Here is a 20090-nt window from a genome sequence, read left to right as displayed (position 1 = left end):
TCTTTGCTTCTGAAATCAAAATCAAATATGCTGCTGTAATGATGAGTCCACTAAAGATGAGCGTTGTGAGAACCCAAGTAAAGTTTTATTAATAAACATAAACAGAACAAACCAAAACATGATACAAAACAGACATGAACTAAACAAGATCTTGACATGATCATTAACAAAACTCACCAACAGTGAAGTTAAGGTGGAACAGGGGGAGGGATGGAGGGCCAGGTCCATGCAGGGTAACAGGACCTGGATCATGGCAAGGACTCTGGAGCGGTGGCCATGATGTGACGAGGCTCTGGCATGGCAGCCATCTTGACTGATGACTCAGGCATGGCAGCCATCTTGACTGATGACTCGGGCATGGTGGCCACCTTGACTGATGACTCAGGCATGGTGGCATGTCGTGAAAAGACTTTGGCTTTGACGAGGATGGTCCCCAAGTGAATTTCACCGCCTTTGTGGAGTGGACACTGGCGAGAAATGGATCTCACCTGTTCCCAGGGATTGATTGCTAGTGCCACTCCCGACCCAGAGCCTAACCCACCATCTCCCCACGGTACAGAGCATAAGCCCGACCCCACCGATGATGGAGAGTCAGAGCCCAACCTGTCAGACCAGGTGCGAGAGCCGGTGACAGTGCCCACCACGAGGGAGCAAGCACTGGATGGTGTGAGCGTGGAGAGGAGCTTCACCCCCTGCACTGCGGCTGAGGGTGACAGACTAGGGTACATCAAAAGGGCCTAAATGAGGAGGATGATCTTATTGATTGGGAATCTGAACTGGAGGTTGAACTGCCCCCTCCTCTCTCCATCGTCTCCTCAGGTCCCATCCAGCCCTCCTTTGTCCTTGGTTTCCTTGTCCAGTCCTAAGGGGGCTTCCAATCCTCCAGTGCCTGCACCGCCTTGGCCGGGCGTCAACCCGCGATCGCCTCTGGACTCCTCTCAACTGGCTGCGACGAGTCGCTCCATCCCAGCAGCTCCGTTGGGCTCCTTCCTCCCACCAGCTCTGGCTCCACCGCGGATCTCTGGATCTCTGCCTCCACCTCGGTCGCCAGAGTCCTCGGCTCCACTCTGGCCCCCGGATCCTCTGCATCCCCCTGGCTCCCTGGCTCCTCCCTCTGTCGTCTCCTACCTGGATACTCCCTCCGTGGTCTCTGTCTGCCGGCCCCCTCCCAGGGGTCTGTCCTCCACCGGAGCCTCCTCCCAAGCTACCACCTATGCCTCCTCCTGTTGTTGCCTACGGTGCGAGGACGCACCTTCCTGGAGGGGGGCAAAATGTCAGGATTATGGACCTGTCTCTGTATGTTTTGCTCCTGTGACCCAGTTTCTGTCTCCCATGGTTTGTTAATTTGACTCCGGGTGTGTCTAGTTTCTTCCCCATGTGTTTCATGTCCCCGTTAATTTAGTCATTCCATACACCTGTTTTTCCCCTTTTATCCTGCCTTTATAACCCATGTCCTTTCAGTTCAGTTTTGTCGGGTCTACAAGTCAAGTACATGTGTCTTCCTCCATTTTCCTTCCGGCACAGTAGTGTGACAGTTGGCTATATGACACAGTATTTATGTTATAATGCACTACAACTTGTACTGTCAAATCCTTTTAGAGACATCAGCCTATAGTAGACACAAAGTTAATTATCGTCTAGAAAAAGCATGTTAATCCCTGGATTAAAAGAAAAGCTCTTTTAAATCCTTTCTGGTGGTCTCAAGACATTACAAAGTTGCATTATCCATTATCATTCAATCACTATGCCAGTGTTTGAAGTTGAGTGTGGTTGTATAAGTATAAAATGTTATTTTATTGCCAGTAAGTGAAGAGAAATTCAAATTAAACAGATATTAAATAAAAATCTTTGATCAAGGAAAGTGGTTATTCTAAAACCACTGAGTGTGAACATATAAGGGTAAAAACACTGGTCAGAGACAACTGAGGTTTTGGATGAGTGATAATCAAACATGCATAGTGGATTGCAACTATTAGCTTGTTGATTCCTTTTGGATGTGAGAAATCAGTTAGTTTGTTTATATATATATATATATATATATATATATATATATATATATATATATATATAGTGGCAAGAATAAGTTTGTGAACTCTTTGAAAATATCTGAATTTTTGCATTGTTTACTCATAAACTGAGGTCTGATCTTCATAGAAGTCATTATCAGTCGGACTAAATTAATAACACACAAACAATTGTGCTTTTCAAAATTTTATTAAAGATCATCGGCAGGTCAGATTGAACAAAGTAAGTGAACCTCCATGTTACACTGAAAAAAAAGGTAAAATCTAAATTATCTGGTTTTATTGAAGTGAAACATTATTTAACACCCCTTAATCAACCCAAATCCATTAATTTATTCAAACAAAACTATTTTTTTATGCAAATCAGGTAGAAATATCTCTTTAAAGGTTACAGTTGCAAGTCATTTTTTACAGTGTAATTGTTCTCTTCAAGCATCCTGGAGACGTTGCCACAGTTCTTCTGGATTTAGTCTGTCTCAGTTTGTTCTGTTTCTTTATGTCATTCCATGGTGAGACTGAATAATAATTAATTCCTTACATTTATATAGCGCTTTTCTGGGCACTCAAAGCACTTTACATAGAAGGGGGTAATCTCCTCAACCACCACCAGTGTGCAGCATCCACCTGGATGATGTGACGGCAGCCATATTGTGCCAGAACGCCCACCACACACCAGCTTATTGGTGGAGAGGAGACAGAGTAATGAAGCCAATCAGTGTATAGGGATGGGGGTGGTTAGGAGGCCATGATGGTCAGAGGCCAATGGGCAAATTTGGACAGGATGCAGGGGTTACACCCCTACTCTTTTTCGAAGGACATCCTAGGATTTTTAATGACCACAGAGAGTCAGGACCTTGGTTTAATGTCTCATCCGAAAGACGGATGATAGTGAGATCAGACCTCTGTGTGAGGCACTGGCTGTTGTCAGACTCCTTGTACAAAAATCTCACTGGATTATTACAATTAATGGCAAAATGAATGTTTGGAAATGTAAACTGATATTTCCTACTGACACACTACAGTAAGAAAAAACTGACTTAAAACAACTGACTTAAAACAATTTTTAGTTGGTGAAAATACAAGTGTTCTAATAATTTTGGCCATATACACACACACACACATACATACATCTGGTAAATACCTCTCTCTCTCTCTCTCTCTCTCTCTCTCTCTCTCTCTCTCTGTTTCCCACGGGAGGTGCCAGACGGCCAGTAATTTGGTTGCTTTGGCTCGTCTGGAGTAACACCTGCCCCCTCTCTAGGGAAACGGCCTTTCAGCCAAGAGGGAGAACGAGGAGCAAACACACGGAGAGCAAAACCTACACGACAACGCTTACCGCGACTGACCACTCTCCATCATTTCCTCTGCGCTTCTGACTTAATTCGCATCTCTTGGTACGTCAATTAATCGGAATATCTTAAAGCAAATTAAATCACAAACAATTATAGCCTACAAATATGTTACTGCTAATAAAGAATAAAATTTGCATGGCGTATCAGTCAGAAGCACAAATTTAATCTGTAGGCAACCTTTTTAAGCTTTAAATAAGACAATATTATTTTATTATTCGGCATTTGTGATTAAACAATCAAACATTTTTTATTGCTATTTTATTTAACAAACAACAACAACAACAACAAAAAAAAACGAATCAACATTAAAACATGAAAAACAAAATACTTTGATAAAAACAAAAACAAAACAAAACAAACAAACAAACAAACAAAAAAACAAAGCTGTCACAGCAACTTTACTACAAAATATATGCATAAAGAAATAAAGGGCACGACCCTGAAAATACAAGATAGATCTTTGGATATCAGATGTGTTTTTCACTAAAAATCAACTCTCTATAACTTAATCTAACTTAATTTGTCGGATGATTTAGGGGGGTTATGAACATAAACCTCAGACATCGGCACGTGAACACTCAGAAAAAGAAAATGTAAAATTTACGATGTAATTTTTGGTCATAAAATGAATTGCCAGTCTATTTCTCATAAATCACATGCCTACAATTCAAATGACATTAATAGATAATTGATTTAAATATCTGTTATTCAAAAAGGTTTCTTTGTCATGAATTTGTTGTTCTAATACAAATTGATAAGCAAAAACAGGCAATTTAACTAATTGCATCACAAAAAAAAAATATATATAGATATATTAAATCCATAAACACTAAAGGTGCAAGTTGATGTTTAACACTTTCATCTCATCATTGCTGAATGACAAGGTCTAACACACATGGTAACTTTTCTTTAAGTCACATACAACCAACGCACATTAATCTAAACAACAATCTTTCAACAAATAAAAATGACGTGAAACATATTAAAATATATTCAAGGAGTATAATAAATAACAAATAAATAGTTAAATACGAGTGGTTATGGTCACGATGTCTTAACTCGAGCGGCACTTATTTCGGCACAATTTCCTCCTGATTAAACAACTACTAACCAGATCTATCAAGCAGCTATTAGAGGGGGAGAGGGGCTGATTTATTCTTCACTGTTCTACAGAGTGATGCAACGGGTTTTCTCTGTACTGACCTGCAATAAAAACGCTCTACACTCGTGTGTCCACATACACAAATAACAACATAGGTTATTCGATTTTTTTAAAGTCCCAGTCTCGACCTTATTGCATCATTTATTCTGTGTATAGCTTAAAGCAGGGACCACAGTCTATTAAATGGTTCACGACTCTTTGAGCAATCGCCATTTTTGGCTGAATGGGGTATTATCTTCGCTCTAAGCTATTATATCTCATTAAAATTCATTCATACCTGTCTAAAGTCTAAGGAACACTTGATAGCCATCTTATGGCGTTTCAGTCTCTTCCAAGTGCACTTCCAATGTAAGTAGCGCAAAGAGCTGCAAACTGCGAAATTAGGAGACCGTGTTGTTTACTGCAAACAGGTCCCCATGTGTCCTTGGAGTGCGTTACTCATCATGAAGAGGGACATGTGCTAAACATCCAACACATGATTTAGATAAGAAATGTAACAAATAGCTAGTCTCAGAATTTCAATTTTGGACAGTTTTTTGTCAGGGGGCAGTGTAGGTAACAGCTTCCTCAGTTCGGCAAAGGCAACATTGAAGGCTTCGACCCGGATTCTCTCGCGGGTGGCGTGGGCTGAACGGTATTTCGCTGTGGCGCGCCTGCGCCTCCTCCTTTCCTCCCTGCTGAGGGATTGCGGGGCCAGAGACTTCGTCTTGCCCTCTCCCTCCATGGGCTCGTCCGTGATGCAGCCAACCTTGATATCGTTCAGCATTGTTTCAGCGTCTGACTGGCTCCACGGTAGATCTGAATCAGTTTGTTCTGGACTCAGCATCATTTTCAGTTTCGACTTAGTCCTAAAACACAAATATTTCATAATTACAATTGGGTTAATAAAGAAAACAAAAGACTTTTAGTTTTACATAGTTTTTAATGATTCTTTATCTGTCGTTTCGTTGTTTCCATGTTTATGTTCCACAAAATATACATATTCTGTATCCTCTTTGCACACTATACGAAGATATTTGCAAGACAAATACTAACACTACCATACCAGCTCTCACACTAAATTCATTGTACATGACACTGTATTTGCTTAATAGGCTATACAGCGCAAACATCATGGTAGGCTACATTTTAAAACATTTTATACCAGCTTTTGGGGGAAATTCATATTTTCCATTTTGAGCATCTGAAATTCAATAAAATTAAGTTTTTAAAATTTTAGCATTGCTAATAACACTATGTGTATACTGTGCTAAAAACACAGTTTAAAATACACAACTTCTTTTATTGTCCTTCCTATATACAATATTAAGTGCAAATATTGTGTATACTGTGCTATTTGGGTTATTTTGTGCAACTCTTGCGTTGAGTCAAAATCCATCAACCCAACTTATATCGGTTGACCCAGCACGTGGGTTGTTTGTGCTTCGAACCTCATCACCTCGTCATCACCAGAGTCCACACACCGAGCGCTCGTCACAGCAGAGAACCTGACTGACTGGTCATGCAGCGAGGCCAATAAATAATAAAAGGTATGTGTACACTACATGTCTAATTCACTTTGTCTGTGTTGCATTACCAATTAAAGTAGTGTCTTTATATTGTCGAGGCTAGTTGGTTGGTTGGATAACGTTAGCCATTATCATGGAAGCACGGATAGCCTACAACTTACCCGTTTGGTCTGAATTATATTAATGAATTAATTAAACAAATTCATAAAGCCCATGGGCATATAGTCATGTTTATTTAATTCGCCAGGCTAATTTGCCAGCTAGTTTCAAGCTAGCTAGGTGATTTGCCAGTTAACTAGTTTACTAGCCAACAGGCCGTCAGTTAGTTGCTTTGCTAGCTGTATTATTTTAACTGGCTATAAACGAACGCACTTGTTTTCCCTGAAGCTTTTAATGTGACATTTGAAGGCATAACACAGTGTTTGACTGATTAAAATATGTAAAAACAGTGAGATAATCTGATACGTCTTGTTATGTAACGTTAGTGACCAAATTCTTATTTAAAATGGCGGCCTGGCCACTCGGTGAAGGGTTGATGTGACACCCCAAAGTATGTGCACATTTTGTGTAAAGGTGTTATACTTTAAGCAAAAGTTTCTTTTTATTCATGTGAATTGTAAGAAATGTGGGACTTGAAAGTAAATCAGTACAGGGTTAATCTAAGAATAGTCTGTCGTGGTGAGAAACCAGGACTCTTATTTTGAAAACTGAAAGGAGGACTCTGATATAGGAGCTGTGTGCGCACCCGCGCCCTTACATCTGCTGAGCACTTGGTGCGACGTGACACGGATTTTCCTCATCAATTTTTCCTGTTATTTTGCAGGTATTATTGTTACAACAACTTGATAATATGCACACGAGATCTGTAATACAAATGTATATGTTCATACCGCAGATATTTTGGGTATCTTAATGACGTTAGTGGTTGTGAATATGTTGATATGCAGACTGCTCGCCATTTTTGTGAACGCTGTAACACGAGGTGATTGTGAACTGCGTTTAATTCGATTCAAATTGACTCCATTTACAAGGTTCTAGTGTTCATTATGAGTTTACTTCAAATTTGTGTTTGGTTTATTAAGTTATGTATACATATAAAGATCGGATGCACTTATTTTGCAGAACTGTCTTATCTGTCTAACGTTACTTGGGCTTCTGCGCGGGGTCTGTGACATCAAGAAATATATCATATATTTCTGTGCCCTGAAGGCTATGCTGTGAGCAGCCACAAATATTCTTGTGCAGTAAAAACAGAGACATCTTACATGTATGCAATTTGTCATGAATTGTATAGAGGGAGGATTGTTTTCTCTATATTTTGTGATGCTAAATAAAATGGCTGGTATCTTCACATTGTTTTACATTTCTGCTGCTATAGTCTGCATTGCTTTTGCATGGTGACATATGAATAGTTAATACAATAGCAATTGTATTTTTGCTCAAGCTCTTTTTGTGTTTGTTTCAGATATCAAAAAGGCACTGGCATTGGGTTTGGTTCAGTCATTTGCCTGTTTGAAAGACTCCTCAAGCAGTGGCAGCGTAAGTGTTTTTTTTTAAATAAAAATGTCTCCTCTCACTCACTCACCCACTCACAACTCTCTCTATGCTCATACGCTAGATATTCATTTTTTCACATCTTTTACCGCGTGCAGTGTGAACGTTCTGATCCATTAACATGGGCTCGGAAAAAATACGCATCACAGACAGAGTGTGTGAACCTGGAGTTAGGCATATGCCCATTCTGTTCTGTTCTCGCGCTCCACTTAGGTGCGCTGCATTCTGATTGGATCGGATAGCATACTGCGGGAGGTCAGGACCGCAGAAAATCATACTATAAAGCGATTTAGAAATTGCGCACGCTCAAAACGTGATTTTATTACGATTTCAATTAATCGCACAGCCCTAGTTGTCATGATCCTTAAACTGATTCAGTTAGATTTTTAAGGTTCCAATTCGATTTTCAATTTAAACTTTACTTGGTTAACTGGAATCAGCCGAGGGCTCTATACCAGGCCCCCCTCTGTTTTTGCTAGATTTGCAATGTAGATCTCCTGTTTTTGGTGAATCCTCACCAAAGAGTTCGTACATGTGAAAATTATTTTCCCGCAGGTCCTTTAAAAAGTTTTAAATAAATAATTGGGAATTTGAGGCCTTAAATTTGGCTGGAAATCACAACCTCGACGCACTGTGAGCCTGTAGGTCTGCTGTTTTTGGCAACAGAGCGTGGAGAAGCATAAATTGAGCTTAAAAGCTAAAACAGACAGTTAACAGACACAATACAGCTCACTCCTCCTTGAAACACTTCTGTGCTGTTTGATGTTTGCTGTTATGCACTAAGCAGCAGGAACAATAATTGATCTACTTCTCTGAGGACAGACAGACGTACAGACAAACTCTGTTCTAACCAAAGCCCATGCTGTCAGTCAAACGTGCCTCTTCTCTATTCATTAAAGATTTTGATTTCTTGGCAGGAAATATGGTACACCCCAGGACGGAGCCAACGGCCAGCCACTGGATTCCTGGAGGAAAGGCTGCAGAATGTCAGGAAGCGGCTGAGATCAACCAGCAAGTCGCGGAGCATGGCACAGACGACACCAGCACAAATGCCAAATGATGGCGCTCTTGCCAGGGCTCTCATACCAGGTAATTATTAAGCGGAAAAATTATTTGATGAAGCAAAACATCCATATTTCGGTGACTGACAACTTTGTTGTTCTTTTTTACAGAATGTACCATATCAGATGAATGTGTGTCACAGTTTAAAGAATGGTTGAGAAAAAATTCTCAGCCCCTCCGCCAGATAGAGACCTACATGCAGAACACGGCAGTCTACAGGGCCAAGTGGATTAGGGACAACAATTGGACCATCGATCAGATCCTCGAAGAGTTCCCTCGCTTAATGACCAAAGGCATGGTAGGTATAGGGAAATATGAGGTAAAATTGTTTATAACGTTTATTAGTGTGCCACATTAAAATGGTTTTAAAAATGTGATTTCCATTTTATAGATTGCACAGGACTTTCTTGTCCTATATGGGGATGCTGCATCAAAGTTGTTTGAAACTTGGCTACCCATTTATGCTGAGAAGATCCTGTACCTGGCAAGACAGGAGGGGAAGCTAACATTGCCCCTGGATGGATTAACACCAGGTAATATTCTTGTCAGCAGATCTTGTAAATGCAGGGAATGCGATGGACTATGTGGGATATTTATGCAATTTTATGCGATGAAATTGCAGGGATTGTGAAATCAGGTATGCCATTTCACATCGTATTGACACCTGTGTCTTCCTACAGATGGTGTTGGGGAACTCGCCCTGAGACAGTTGCCAGCCTTGCTTCCACCTACAACTTACAAAGTTGGCCGTGGCCGCGGTGTGAAAGTAGTTCGCCACACCATTCAGGAATGCAGCTTTGCCTTCATCGACCATAAGCCTGTAAGTCCTCAAGCACATCTAAAGGGGAAACTTTATTCATTTTATCAACATATCTGAGCTCAGCACGCACACATGCATATCCAGGTTTGTTTTACTATACTTTTGGGGACAGGCATCAAATATAGCCTGACAGTATTAGCTGTTCTAAAAGCTTACAACTTGTTGGTCACTATCAAAGCATCCTAGAACACCTCAGCAGTGCCACAGGCTGATTACCTCTGTACCACACCGCACTGATGCAGTCATTTGTTCTAAAACAGGCACCAACAAAGTATTGAGTGCAGAAATTAACATTTATCAGAAGGTTGACACTTTTGTATTTTAACCCATTTGGACCTGACTCCATAAGGTTGACTCTAAAGAAGTCTTCTAAATCTACAAAGCATTTGCGGCCCACCTATCTGACCACCTAACCCTGCTGCCTGTCGGTCAGATAGGATAGTGAGATAGGTGGGCCGCACGCATTTTCTGAGCATGTTTATTGTAATGTTAGATCATCAATCAATTTCTGGCTTTTTAGGTCAATTGAGGTCTGAATCCTTTTTTTAATTGTTTTCTGTAATGTAAGCTATATGCTCTAAGACTTAGTCAAAAAAGGTTTGGAATATTTCGTTATGTGCAATGAAATGTAGACTGTTACAGTTCAACTTTTTGAAGTAGAAATGCACTGAATCTTTTCCAAATTGTAAAGCTAACTAGACTTTATCATAAAACAATTATTTCTCTAGTGAGGACCAGGAAAATGGTCCTCACAATGTCTGTATTTTAATTCTACTATAGTAGTCGGTAGACATTTGGTCCTTACTCACTCGCTCTCTCGCTCTCTTGTATTTTCTTTTTTAGCCTGGAATAAACATGGTGGAGTACCATGAGGCCAAGGCATGCAAGCCATACCCCCACATCCTGACACTGGGAAATGATCAGAGTGCATTTCAGGCCTTCGTCATAATAGCTGGACAGGCCCTGGAACAAGAAACACTGCTTCAGGCCATTGATGTCTGCTTCAAGGCATTCTTCATCTTTGTGCCCATTGTGAACATGTGTGGGAATTCATACAGAATGTGATATATGAACTCCCAGGAGGGGAGTCTGAAATGGTTAAGTTTATTAAAACTAGAATACTCGCTTGCAAGTAGAGCTAATGGCTCTTAAAAGCAGCATTTAGGAATTTGAATTTGTTCAATATAGAGCTGCTGACTTTTGGCCTGTGGAATGTTCAGCCAGTTCAATCGAAATTGTTGTTTTGCTCTGAATGTTTTCCAACCTGAGTGAACTGCACCAGTTCCACTATATTGTCGATATTAATGTAATACATTTTTTCAAAGATTCCATTGTTGTTGTATTGTTTAAGTGTATATTGCATAAAATATGCATAAGTCTAGCATGTATTCTGTTCTAGGTTTGTAGTTTCACAGTTTTATATGGGTAGTCTATTGCAATTTATTTTCTTAAATTGTACTGTAATGTGTTAGACTTAATCTGGCATATGGGTTAATTTTACCATCTTAATATGTAGTTGAATCAACCCAGAATTGTAATTAATTTGACCCAGCATTTGGGTACAATATTTAACAAATATGTAGTTAAATCAACCCAAAATTGTATTTAATTTGACCCAGCATTTGGGTGCAATATTTAACAAATATGTAGTTAAATCAACCCAAAATTGTATTTAATTTGACCCAGCATTTGGGTACAATATTTAACAAATATGTAGTTAAATCAACCCAGAATTGTAATTAATTTGACCCAGCATTTGGGTACAATATTTAACAAATATGTAGTTAAATCAACCCATAATTGTATTTAATTTGACCCAGAATTTGGGTAGAATATTTAACTCATCTGTTGGGTTAAAAATGGCCAACCCATCTTCCTAATTTAAATTAACTACTGTTGGTCTGGTACAATAGTTAATCCAGCGGTTGGGTTTAAAAAAAAAATGGCCAACCCATCATTTTTCTGGGTTAAGCATTGGTGCGAACTACTGTCAAGGTAATCGTAGCCTAAAACAAATAGAGTAAAATCTGTCTCTGTCAAAATTGTAATGCTGATCAATTCTGCCTTTCACTGTTATTCGTCTGTAAAAATAATGGATTAGATAAAAATTTAAAGGTGGTGGATGGCAGTGTCGATAAGATTGTAGAAAAAGTACTGAAATGTTGTCAGTCCTCTTGGGCGAGACTGCGCTCATTGGGAATCCACTGGCGATAAAAAACAGACCATGTCTAGAAAACCATCTCCGGTAAATCCTGTCTTCTCTTCTATTTCGCTGGAGCTCCGTCGCTTGATCGTGTGACAGGAAAATTCTAAGTATAAGCTCTTCAGAATGACAGAGGGTTGGAATATATTTGTGAAGTAGTATTTTCTAACACCGCCCCTCTGTATCATACCTTTCTCTTGCCCCTCTCCACACACCATCTCCCCAAGGTCCACGAGTAGAGATGTCAGACCGCTGAAAACTATATATATAATATATATATTACACAATATATATATATATTAGTGCTGTCAATCGATTAAAAAAAAAAAATCTAATTAATCGCAAATGTTTCTAAAATCAATCGCAATTAATCCAATGCTAAAACATTAAAGTTTTTTAATATATTTTTATATTGCAATAATTTCACATTCAATCTTCAAATTAATGTACAAACAACATAGCCTATTCTGCATATATATATATATATATATTAATAGCATCTTTTTTTTATGACTGAAGGCCAGTAGGCTATCAATGATACCAATACTGAATTCTCTATAAAACCATTGACTAGGCAACATTACAGTATTGACTAGGCAACATTACAGTATAATTGAGAGCTATCAATTTAAACATTTATTAGACTTTAAAAAAATAACATCTTCACATAAACCCATTATAATAAAGGTAATATTTACCTGTGCCCTTCAGCAGAAATATATAGAATTTTAAGTTATCAAACACTAAATTCTAAATTAAATGTAGATGAATCCTTAAAGCTATAGAAGTTATTTTTTCGTCAATATTCATGGCCATTGTCACTCCCTCGCATAAAGTTTGTCTATCACAAAACATGTCTTACAAAATTTAAATCAATATATTGTTTTTGTGAATGAGTAAGCGGAATGATTTTCACATAATTTTGATGTAACTATTCTAGCCTACAAAACTGATTACTCAAAAGTCTTATACAGAACTATTCATTATGGGTTTTATAGCCTTATTTCAGTTACATTGTTTTCCCCAAAACTTGCTAACCACGCATAATATATATATATATATATATATATATATATATATATATATATATATATATATATATATTTTTTTTTTTTAATCCAAACATGTAGATCAATCTTGCTCACAAATTATTGTAGCACAGTTTGTGCTAAATACAAAACAGTGTCATGTACCATTTAAAAAAAAATACCCATCAACAAATAGTATGTTATAAGTAGCTGAAATAAGCACAAATGTTAAGGCATGTCAAAACATCTCAAGGGCCCCAAAATCACCTCGGACCCCAAGGGTTTAATCACATTTTTGGTAACTTCATGACTTAACTGACCATAACATTGCATTAACGTATGATATTGCATGCATGTGATACATCTACTCCTTCATGATCTTACAGGTGCATCTTAATAAATTAGAATGTTGTGGAAAAGTTCATTTATTTCAGTAATTCAAAACTCGTGTATTAAATAAATTCAATGCACACAGACTGAAGTAGTTTAAGTCTTTCGTTCTTTTATTTGTGATGATTTTGGCTCACATTTAACAAAAACCCACCAATTCACACCAGTGAAACTGGCCAATGGCATTCAAGCGCACTAAATATGAGGGGCTCCCACTCTATATAAAGCAGCGCTTGTATGTCATCCATTGAGAATCTTTTTCTTCAGCCAACCTTCTACAAGAAGCAAGAAGGCTATCAACAAGACTACTCACCGTGATCCACACGCTGCAGCGGACACTCCTTCTCTTCCCCTGCTGTGTTCCGGTGAGCTTCAGGAAACAAGGATGACTCTTGATTGCCTCTCCTGTGCAGAGCCAATCAGACTCTCTGATGGCCACAAGTCATGCATCTTCTGCCTGGGTCGTGCCCATGCAGAACTGGCGCTTGGGGGGCCGGACTGCCCCCACTGTGGAGATATGAGGATCCGGACTCTCAAGCTCCGTGTGGCCATCAAGGAGGAAAGTGCCGCAAGCTTCTGATGCAGATCTGTCAGGGTCAGGTGACGAGCCAGTGTGCTTAATGACCGCTGTTCTCCACCCCTCCCCCATCACTCAAGATGTGGTGTCCTTCGGTGAGATGGAGGGCGCTGAAAAGTAGGATGACGCCATTTCAGTGGCAGCGTCTGTGAGAGTGGAGTACACTGTGCCCCACGGCAACAATGCGGGAGACCTCCATCATAGTGATGTTGAGGTCCTTAGCGTCCTGTCCAAGGCAGCTGATAAGCTTGGTTTTCAGAAGCCATCTAGACGATTGGTACCTCCAGTCGGATCGTGGCCGAAAGGACACCCCGTGGAATCTCTGCCCCTTTTTCCCTGAGGTACACGATGAGATAATGAAGTCATGGAATGCACCGCTCACCAGTCGAGTGTAAGACCTTCTGTCTTCTGTGGACGGCACTGACCAAGTGGGGTATGTTAAACTCCCCCCAGCAAACCTTCCTGCGCATTCCCACTCCTCCTCAGCGCTGCGCACGGGAAGACTGCATGCCACTTCTGCTGCTGTTCGGTGTGAACATGAGCCGGTGGTGAGACCAAGACAGCCTTGGCCGAAGCGCCGTGAGGGCACGAAGGGCCAGAGACCCCGCCCTGACAGGGACGGCAGGCCACCCGCACCGGAATCAAATGCATTCATGATGCTGTCTCTCGGAGGAGGAAATCTGCACCCAGCGCCGAAGACAAGCCACTGAAAAAGTCTGCTTGCTCCACTGTGTGTGTTCACCATGTCCCCCTGCCTGTTGCGGGCGGCGAGGACAATTGTTATGTTTGTGTTTGACTGTTCCACTATGCAGTGCAATAAAGGTGAAAAACATACAAAACTCACCTCAATATCAGAGCAATTCTCCACCTCTTACTCCCCTCTCCCCCATCACTCACACTTGTGTGGTATTAAACTCCCCGCCCCCCAACGGCGAGTTATCCCTCACATGGTGCAGTCCGCCTCACCTGCTGTCACAACTCACAGAAGTGTGGCAGGCACTGCCAGGGGTATCAGTGGGTTATGAAATCAATAAAGAACGGCTACACACTTCAGTTCTTCAGCAGGCCACCCCATTTCTACAGTGTGTTAATGTCAACTGTACAGGAGCGGTATGCCTCAGTTCTGCAAGAGGAAATACACAACCTACTCGCAAAACGTGGTCAAGAGACAGTGCCCCTAGCAGACCGCGAGAGCGGCTTCTACAGTCGCTATTTTCTGGTACCAAAGAAAGACAGCGGACTCCGCCCAATCTTGGACCTGAGACCTCTGTATCGTGTGCTTTTGAAGCGCTCGTTCAAAATGATTATGCTGAGACAAATCCTCTCACACATCAGACTGAGAGATTGGTTTATCTCTGTGGATTTAAATGATGCTTATTTTCACATTTAGATAGCTCCCTGCCACAGGCATTTCCTGAGATTTGCATTCGAGGGGATAGCGTACCAATTCACGGTCCTACCCTTCGGTTTATCCTTGGCCCCTCATACATTTACGAAATGCATGGACTCTGCTCTCTCTCCTTTGAAGCAGAGCGGAATGCGCATCCAAAACTATCTCGAAGATTAGCTAGTCATAGCTGAATCAGAGAGTGCGCTGCTCAGCAACAAGCTCAGACTCCTCACTCATCTTCAGAGCTTTTAGAGCTGACTGTGAATATGCAAAAGAGCATGCTGGTACCGAGCCAGAACGTTTCCTTTTTAGGAGTGGAGCTGAATTCAATCAATATGCATGCGTGTCTGTCGGAGGAGCACTCACAAAAACTGATCAGCTCTCTCGCAGTCTTAAAGTTAGGGCATTCTCCTCCGCTGAAATGCTTTCAGAGGATGCTCGGCAAGATGGCTGCCACCTCGACAGTGTGCAAAAAATACCTGTCTGGAGCTCTGTGCTGTATACCTAGTGCTCGAGTGCTTTCTCCCGGACATTCTCCACAGTCACGTTCACATCAGGATGGACAGCATGATAGTGATACCATCTATAAATCACCAAGGGGGCGTGAGCTCGCAGCAGCAGCTGCGACTGGCGAGAGACCTTCTTCTGTGGGCAGATCGACACCTCCTCTCCATCTGGGCAGTACATGTCCCTGAATGCCTGAATTACAGCATGGACTTACTGTCGAGGGGTGGGGTAATCCACAGGGAGTGAAGATTACACCCTTTTAAAGTCAATATGATTTGGAGTGTATTCGGCAGGGCAGAGGTGGATCTCTTCGCATCAGTGGAGAACTCTCACTGCCCGCTATTTTATTCACTGACACACTCTCCACTGGGAGTGGATGCACTAGCTCACAGCTAACCGGAAGTATGCAAGTAGGTTTTTCCTCCAGTGAAACTTCTGCCTCGCATGCTTTTGCAAAATTAGAGAGGAAAGGAAATCTGTTCTGTTAGTAGCACCGAAATGGCCCAATCAGCCGTGGTTCCCAGAACTGGTGGGGATGCTGCCAAATCCAGAATCATGGAGCCTTCATGTCTGGCTGCTCAATGGAGCTCGTCCGTAACAGATGCACTTCCTCAGCGCGTGTTGATACACCTATAAGTGTTTATATATGGACTATTTTAAAGCTGCGGCGTAACCCAGTTCCTGCGTGACTTGTCATAGAAATTTCTGTGTGATCTCCCATATCTGTGTGCCAGTGACTGTGCATGTGTTTTGATATATGCAAAAATCCAGAATATATATATATATATATATATATATATATATATATATATATATATATATATATATATATATTGTGTGTGTGTGTGTGTGTGTGTGTGTGCTTGTTTGACATAACAGTATTTAACAGATTTTTTAAAAACATAAAAATTTCAACAAAAAAAGCTAGTAAAAAAGTTTACTAACATCCTTCATGGCCTTGTCACACATGCGCGCACACACACACACACACACACACACACACACACACACACACATACATATACAGTACATATATACTGTATATGTGTGTGTATGTATATTTGATTTACAAAACAATACATACCAGTTTTACAGATTTACTTAGCAGATTTTTTTAAAAACATGAAAAAGTTTACACCCCTCACAGCCTTGTCCCCCCGCTCTCTTCTTCTTCTTGACTGCATTGGGCCTCGCAGATTATGTTGTGAATTTCACCCTTTTCTTTTTTCTTGGTTATAGTGTTTTAATTTGGGGTAACAAGCTTTGAATAAAAAGTTCATCTGGGTCCTCTGATGTCAATTGCCGTGTGGATGATGTCTCTGACCTATTTAATGCAGGCAAGAGGCATTTCTCAAATACTGTCATAGCACCTTTGTGTCTTTTTGAACGCTCTCCCTCCTGCCTCCATACCTCCATGCTGTTTGGCTGGCTGGTTGCTGGGTCTGCCTGGCTGGCTGCTGGGTCTGCCTGGCTGGTTGCTGGGTCTGGCTGACTGAATGCTAGGTCTGGCTGGCTGAATGCTGGGTCTGCCTGGCTGATTTCTGGGTCTGCCTGGCTGAACGCTTGGTCTGGCTGGATGCTTGGGACTGACTGACTGACTGCTCGGGACTGATTGACTGACTTGCTTTGCTTTCCACTTGCGTTTTTCTTCAGTTGCCATCATGGGCTCCCTAACCCTTTCAGACATGTTACCAGTAGTGGCTCTTGCTTCCATGAAAGGGTTGAGGAAGCCCATGATGGCATAGTACTTCCACTGTTTGTGACCCTCGGCTGCTGATCCACTTCTTTTTTTGGTCTTTCATTTTAGTAATCTCCCACCTATATGTGTCACAAAGGTTCTTCCACTTCTTTCTACATTCCTCTACTAAAAATACAAAACACAAACATACCTACACACATTATATATATATATGTATATATATATATATATATATATATATATATATATATATATATAACATACACACACATATATATATATATATATATATATATATATATATATATATATATATATATATATATATAGTAATTTCACTTAAATGGCAATGAATATGTCCTTTCCAACTGAAAATAAACATAGGAGACTGATAAAAACACTCATTTTAGAAGAAAATTTCAGACAGCACTTTTACATCTCAAGTCTATACATGTATATACACACACACACACACAATTTAATTGAAATATGTCTGATGCAAATTATTGTAAATACACGTATTTGTGTGTAAACACTCATAATTTGTTTAAAAAATATTTCAATTAAATCATACAATGTTTTTATTTGGTTGGGTTTTGCAGACCACTGTAAATGATTAGAATACACACACACACACACACTGTCAGTTAATAGGTAGACTATATTAAATGCAATTTAGGGAATTAATTAAACTTGTTTTTTTTATGTATCTATGTATGTACACAGAGACATATCATATAGTATTGGGAAATTGCTCACCGCTAAAATCAACTTTTCCTCCATCTCGGCACTGACACTCCACTAAAGCAGATGAATCACATGCTCTCCACTGACTTCACTCCCATTGGTTGTCGCTCACAAAATTCGCTGCTTATTTGCATAAAGTTTAAGAATTCTGAACTTTTGTCGCTTGACTCACAACGCTTGACACGCCCAAATTCTGTCGCCTACGGTCTCTGGCTGCATCCAAAAACTCTAAAATGGCAGGAAGGCATCAAGGCACTTTTAAATCCAAATTCTGCTTTACTTCCTGTCTCCAGAAGTAAAAGTACCTTCTTCTGATCGAATTTTGAAGGCAGCATAGATGTATCCTTCACTGCCTTTGATATCCCACAATCCTTTGCATTCCATTCCGTGATGGTTGAGCAAAAAAAAAAAAAGATGGCATCTGAAAGTTGCATTTGGTGGTCAGTTTGTGTGTAAATGTATATTTCTGGCTAACTTTTTGCACTTTTGATGTTAGTTCTAGCGAGAAATCAGTATTATAGTAATTTAATATTTGTTTAGTTATCACAAAAAACTTGTTCTGTTTTGTTGTAGATCCTTAAACCGTTGTGCTGCCTCAGAAGTCTGTCCAAAATCAGTTTCATTAGATGCCTTCGTGCAAAAAAACTGCCTGCAAAGTCATTGCCTCATACGGCAGTGAGACAGCAAGTCAGCTGTCTAATTTTTTGGATGCAGACACTGTCGCTCGTGTCGCCGTAAGTCACCAGCTCTCCACTGAAAATGAATGGGATTATGTCGCTCTGACGCTGTGTGTCGATTGCAGGTTGCACTGTCTGTTCTTTCCCACACATCTCTCGGAGTGGCAGCTGCCTTTAGTTGTGGCAGGTTTTGTGTCAGCTGCCTTTAGGTATTGCCTTAACTCCATTGTTCAAAGCATTTGGCACATTTTTCTGTGAGTGACTTCACCTCCCAATACAAACATGCCCCATAGTATGGTCCCACCCCTGACACGGATTGACAGGTTTCCATTTGCGGCATTAGAAATTCAGATGCTAAAGTAATTGCGATTCCATTTGAGTTTTGGTAGGTTATTTGTGCAACACAGTGAAAAAGCAGACGTGGTAATTAATAACACCCAAAGTGCTTGTTCTTATGATGTATCTACACTAATATTAGTCTGTTTAATTCTTATTCCGAGGTCACTGTAGCCACCCGGATCCAGTCAGTATCCAGATCAGATGGTCACTGCAGTCATCCGTATCTATTCTATATCCAGACCAGATGGTGGATCAGTACTGTCAGTGGAGACCAGGACATCTAGATGAGCCCCAGAGACAGATCCCCAGACCTCATCACCTAGATGGCCATCAGCTCAAGACCACAGGAACCAGATGAGTCCACTGAACAATCAGACTCTGTTGCAGCCTGGAATTGAACTGCTGGTTCATCTGGCCAGAGGAGAACTGGCCCCCCGACTGAGCCTTGTGGAGATTGAAAGAACGCCATCTTCTGCTGTTCCGTTGTCATCTCTTTTTTGTAATTTTAAATATATTATCTGCATGTGTACTGTATGTAGACGCAGACAACGATGCAGAAGTATAAATGAAAACATCCTACGGCGTAGAGGCTACGGCATATGTCCAATGCAGAAGTATAAAGCAGCCTTTAGTTGGGGACACTTCATTTCCAACAATATCGTCGACTTGATTGCACAGATACTATTTGAGCTGAACTGAGCTGGACAATAAATCACTGAATCAGTGATGAACTGACTTTAACTACCATACCACAAAAAAATGTTATATGTTAAAATACTTTCAATCATGGATCTAAAAATGATGGTCAAAACCATTAACTTGTTGAAAGTTGTTGAATTAAAATATTACATAAACTAAACCAAGACAGTCCAAACATTTGTGCACATGAGGCTATCTGAGGACCTCTGTAAACTTTTCTTTCAAATTACAGAGTGGCTGATGAAGAGTCATTAACCTTGAAAAGCAGTTACATTTGAAACATCACACATAATTGTATCAAACGAGAGAGTTATTTCACTAACAGTTATCTAGGTCAAAGAAGAAGTGCTAC

The 20090-nt window shown here is 40.5% G+C and overlaps 2 protein-coding genes across 3 annotated transcripts; one reads left to right on the top strand and one right to left on the bottom strand.

Moving 5' to 3' along the window:
- Positions 1 to 4499: 4499 nt before the first annotated feature.
- On the bottom strand, positions 4500 to 5769 carry LOC109086291 (helix-loop-helix protein 2-like). The gene has a single exon (XM_042756376.1). The coding sequence runs from the start codon at positions 5404 to 5406 to the stop codon at positions 4999 to 5001; it is 408 nt and encodes a 135-aa protein (XP_042612310.1). The 5' UTR covers positions 5407 to 5769; the 3' UTR covers positions 4500 to 4998.
- A 2784-nt stretch (positions 5770 to 8553) lies between these two features.
- Positions 8554 to 10809, top strand: LOC122145048. Of its 2 annotated transcripts, none has more exons than XM_042756366.1 (5): positions 8554 to 8689; positions 8773 to 8960; positions 9054 to 9195; positions 9343 to 9482; positions 10326 to 10809. In XM_042756366.1, exons 1-5 carry the CDS (start codon positions 8626 to 8628, stop codon positions 10545 to 10547), a joined length of 756 nt encoding a protein of 251 aa, XP_042612300.1. In that variant the 5' UTR covers positions 8554 to 8625; the 3' UTR covers positions 10548 to 10809. The 2 variants fall into 2 exon arrangements, with proteins under 2 accessions (XP_042612300.1, XP_042612295.1); XM_042756361.1 differs by having other exon boundaries at positions 8773 to 8981.
- Positions 10810 to 20090: the final 9281 nt, after the last annotated feature.

Source organism: Cyprinus carpio, chromosome A1 (assembly GCF_018340385.1).
Source record: "Cyprinus carpio isolate SPL01 chromosome A1, ASM1834038v1, whole genome shotgun sequence".
Taxonomy (NCBI): domain Eukaryota; kingdom Metazoa; phylum Chordata; class Actinopteri; order Cypriniformes; family Cyprinidae; genus Cyprinus; species Cyprinus carpio.
Note: the sequence above shows the minus strand (reverse complement) of the source record. Positions and strands in the feature narration are given on the sequence as shown.

Bases quoted from the DNA above. Each gene is read 5' to 3' on its own strand.
- LOC109086291 (XM_042756376.1), bottom strand. From the start codon at position 5,406: ATGAAATATTTGTGTTTTAGGACTAAGTCGAAACTGAAAATGATGCTG.
- LOC122145048 (XM_042756361.1), top strand. From the start codon at position 8,626: ATGGCACAGACGACACCAGCACAAATGCCAAATGATGGCGCTCTTGCC. The intron at 8,690-8,772 runs GTAATTATTAAG...TCTTTTTTACAG, and splicing joins TGCCAGGGCTCTCATACCAG to AATGTACCATATCAGATGAA. The intron at 9,483-10,325 runs GTAAGTCCTCAA...TTTCTTTTTTAG, and splicing joins CCTTCATCGACCATAAGCCT to CCTGGAATAAACATGGTGGA.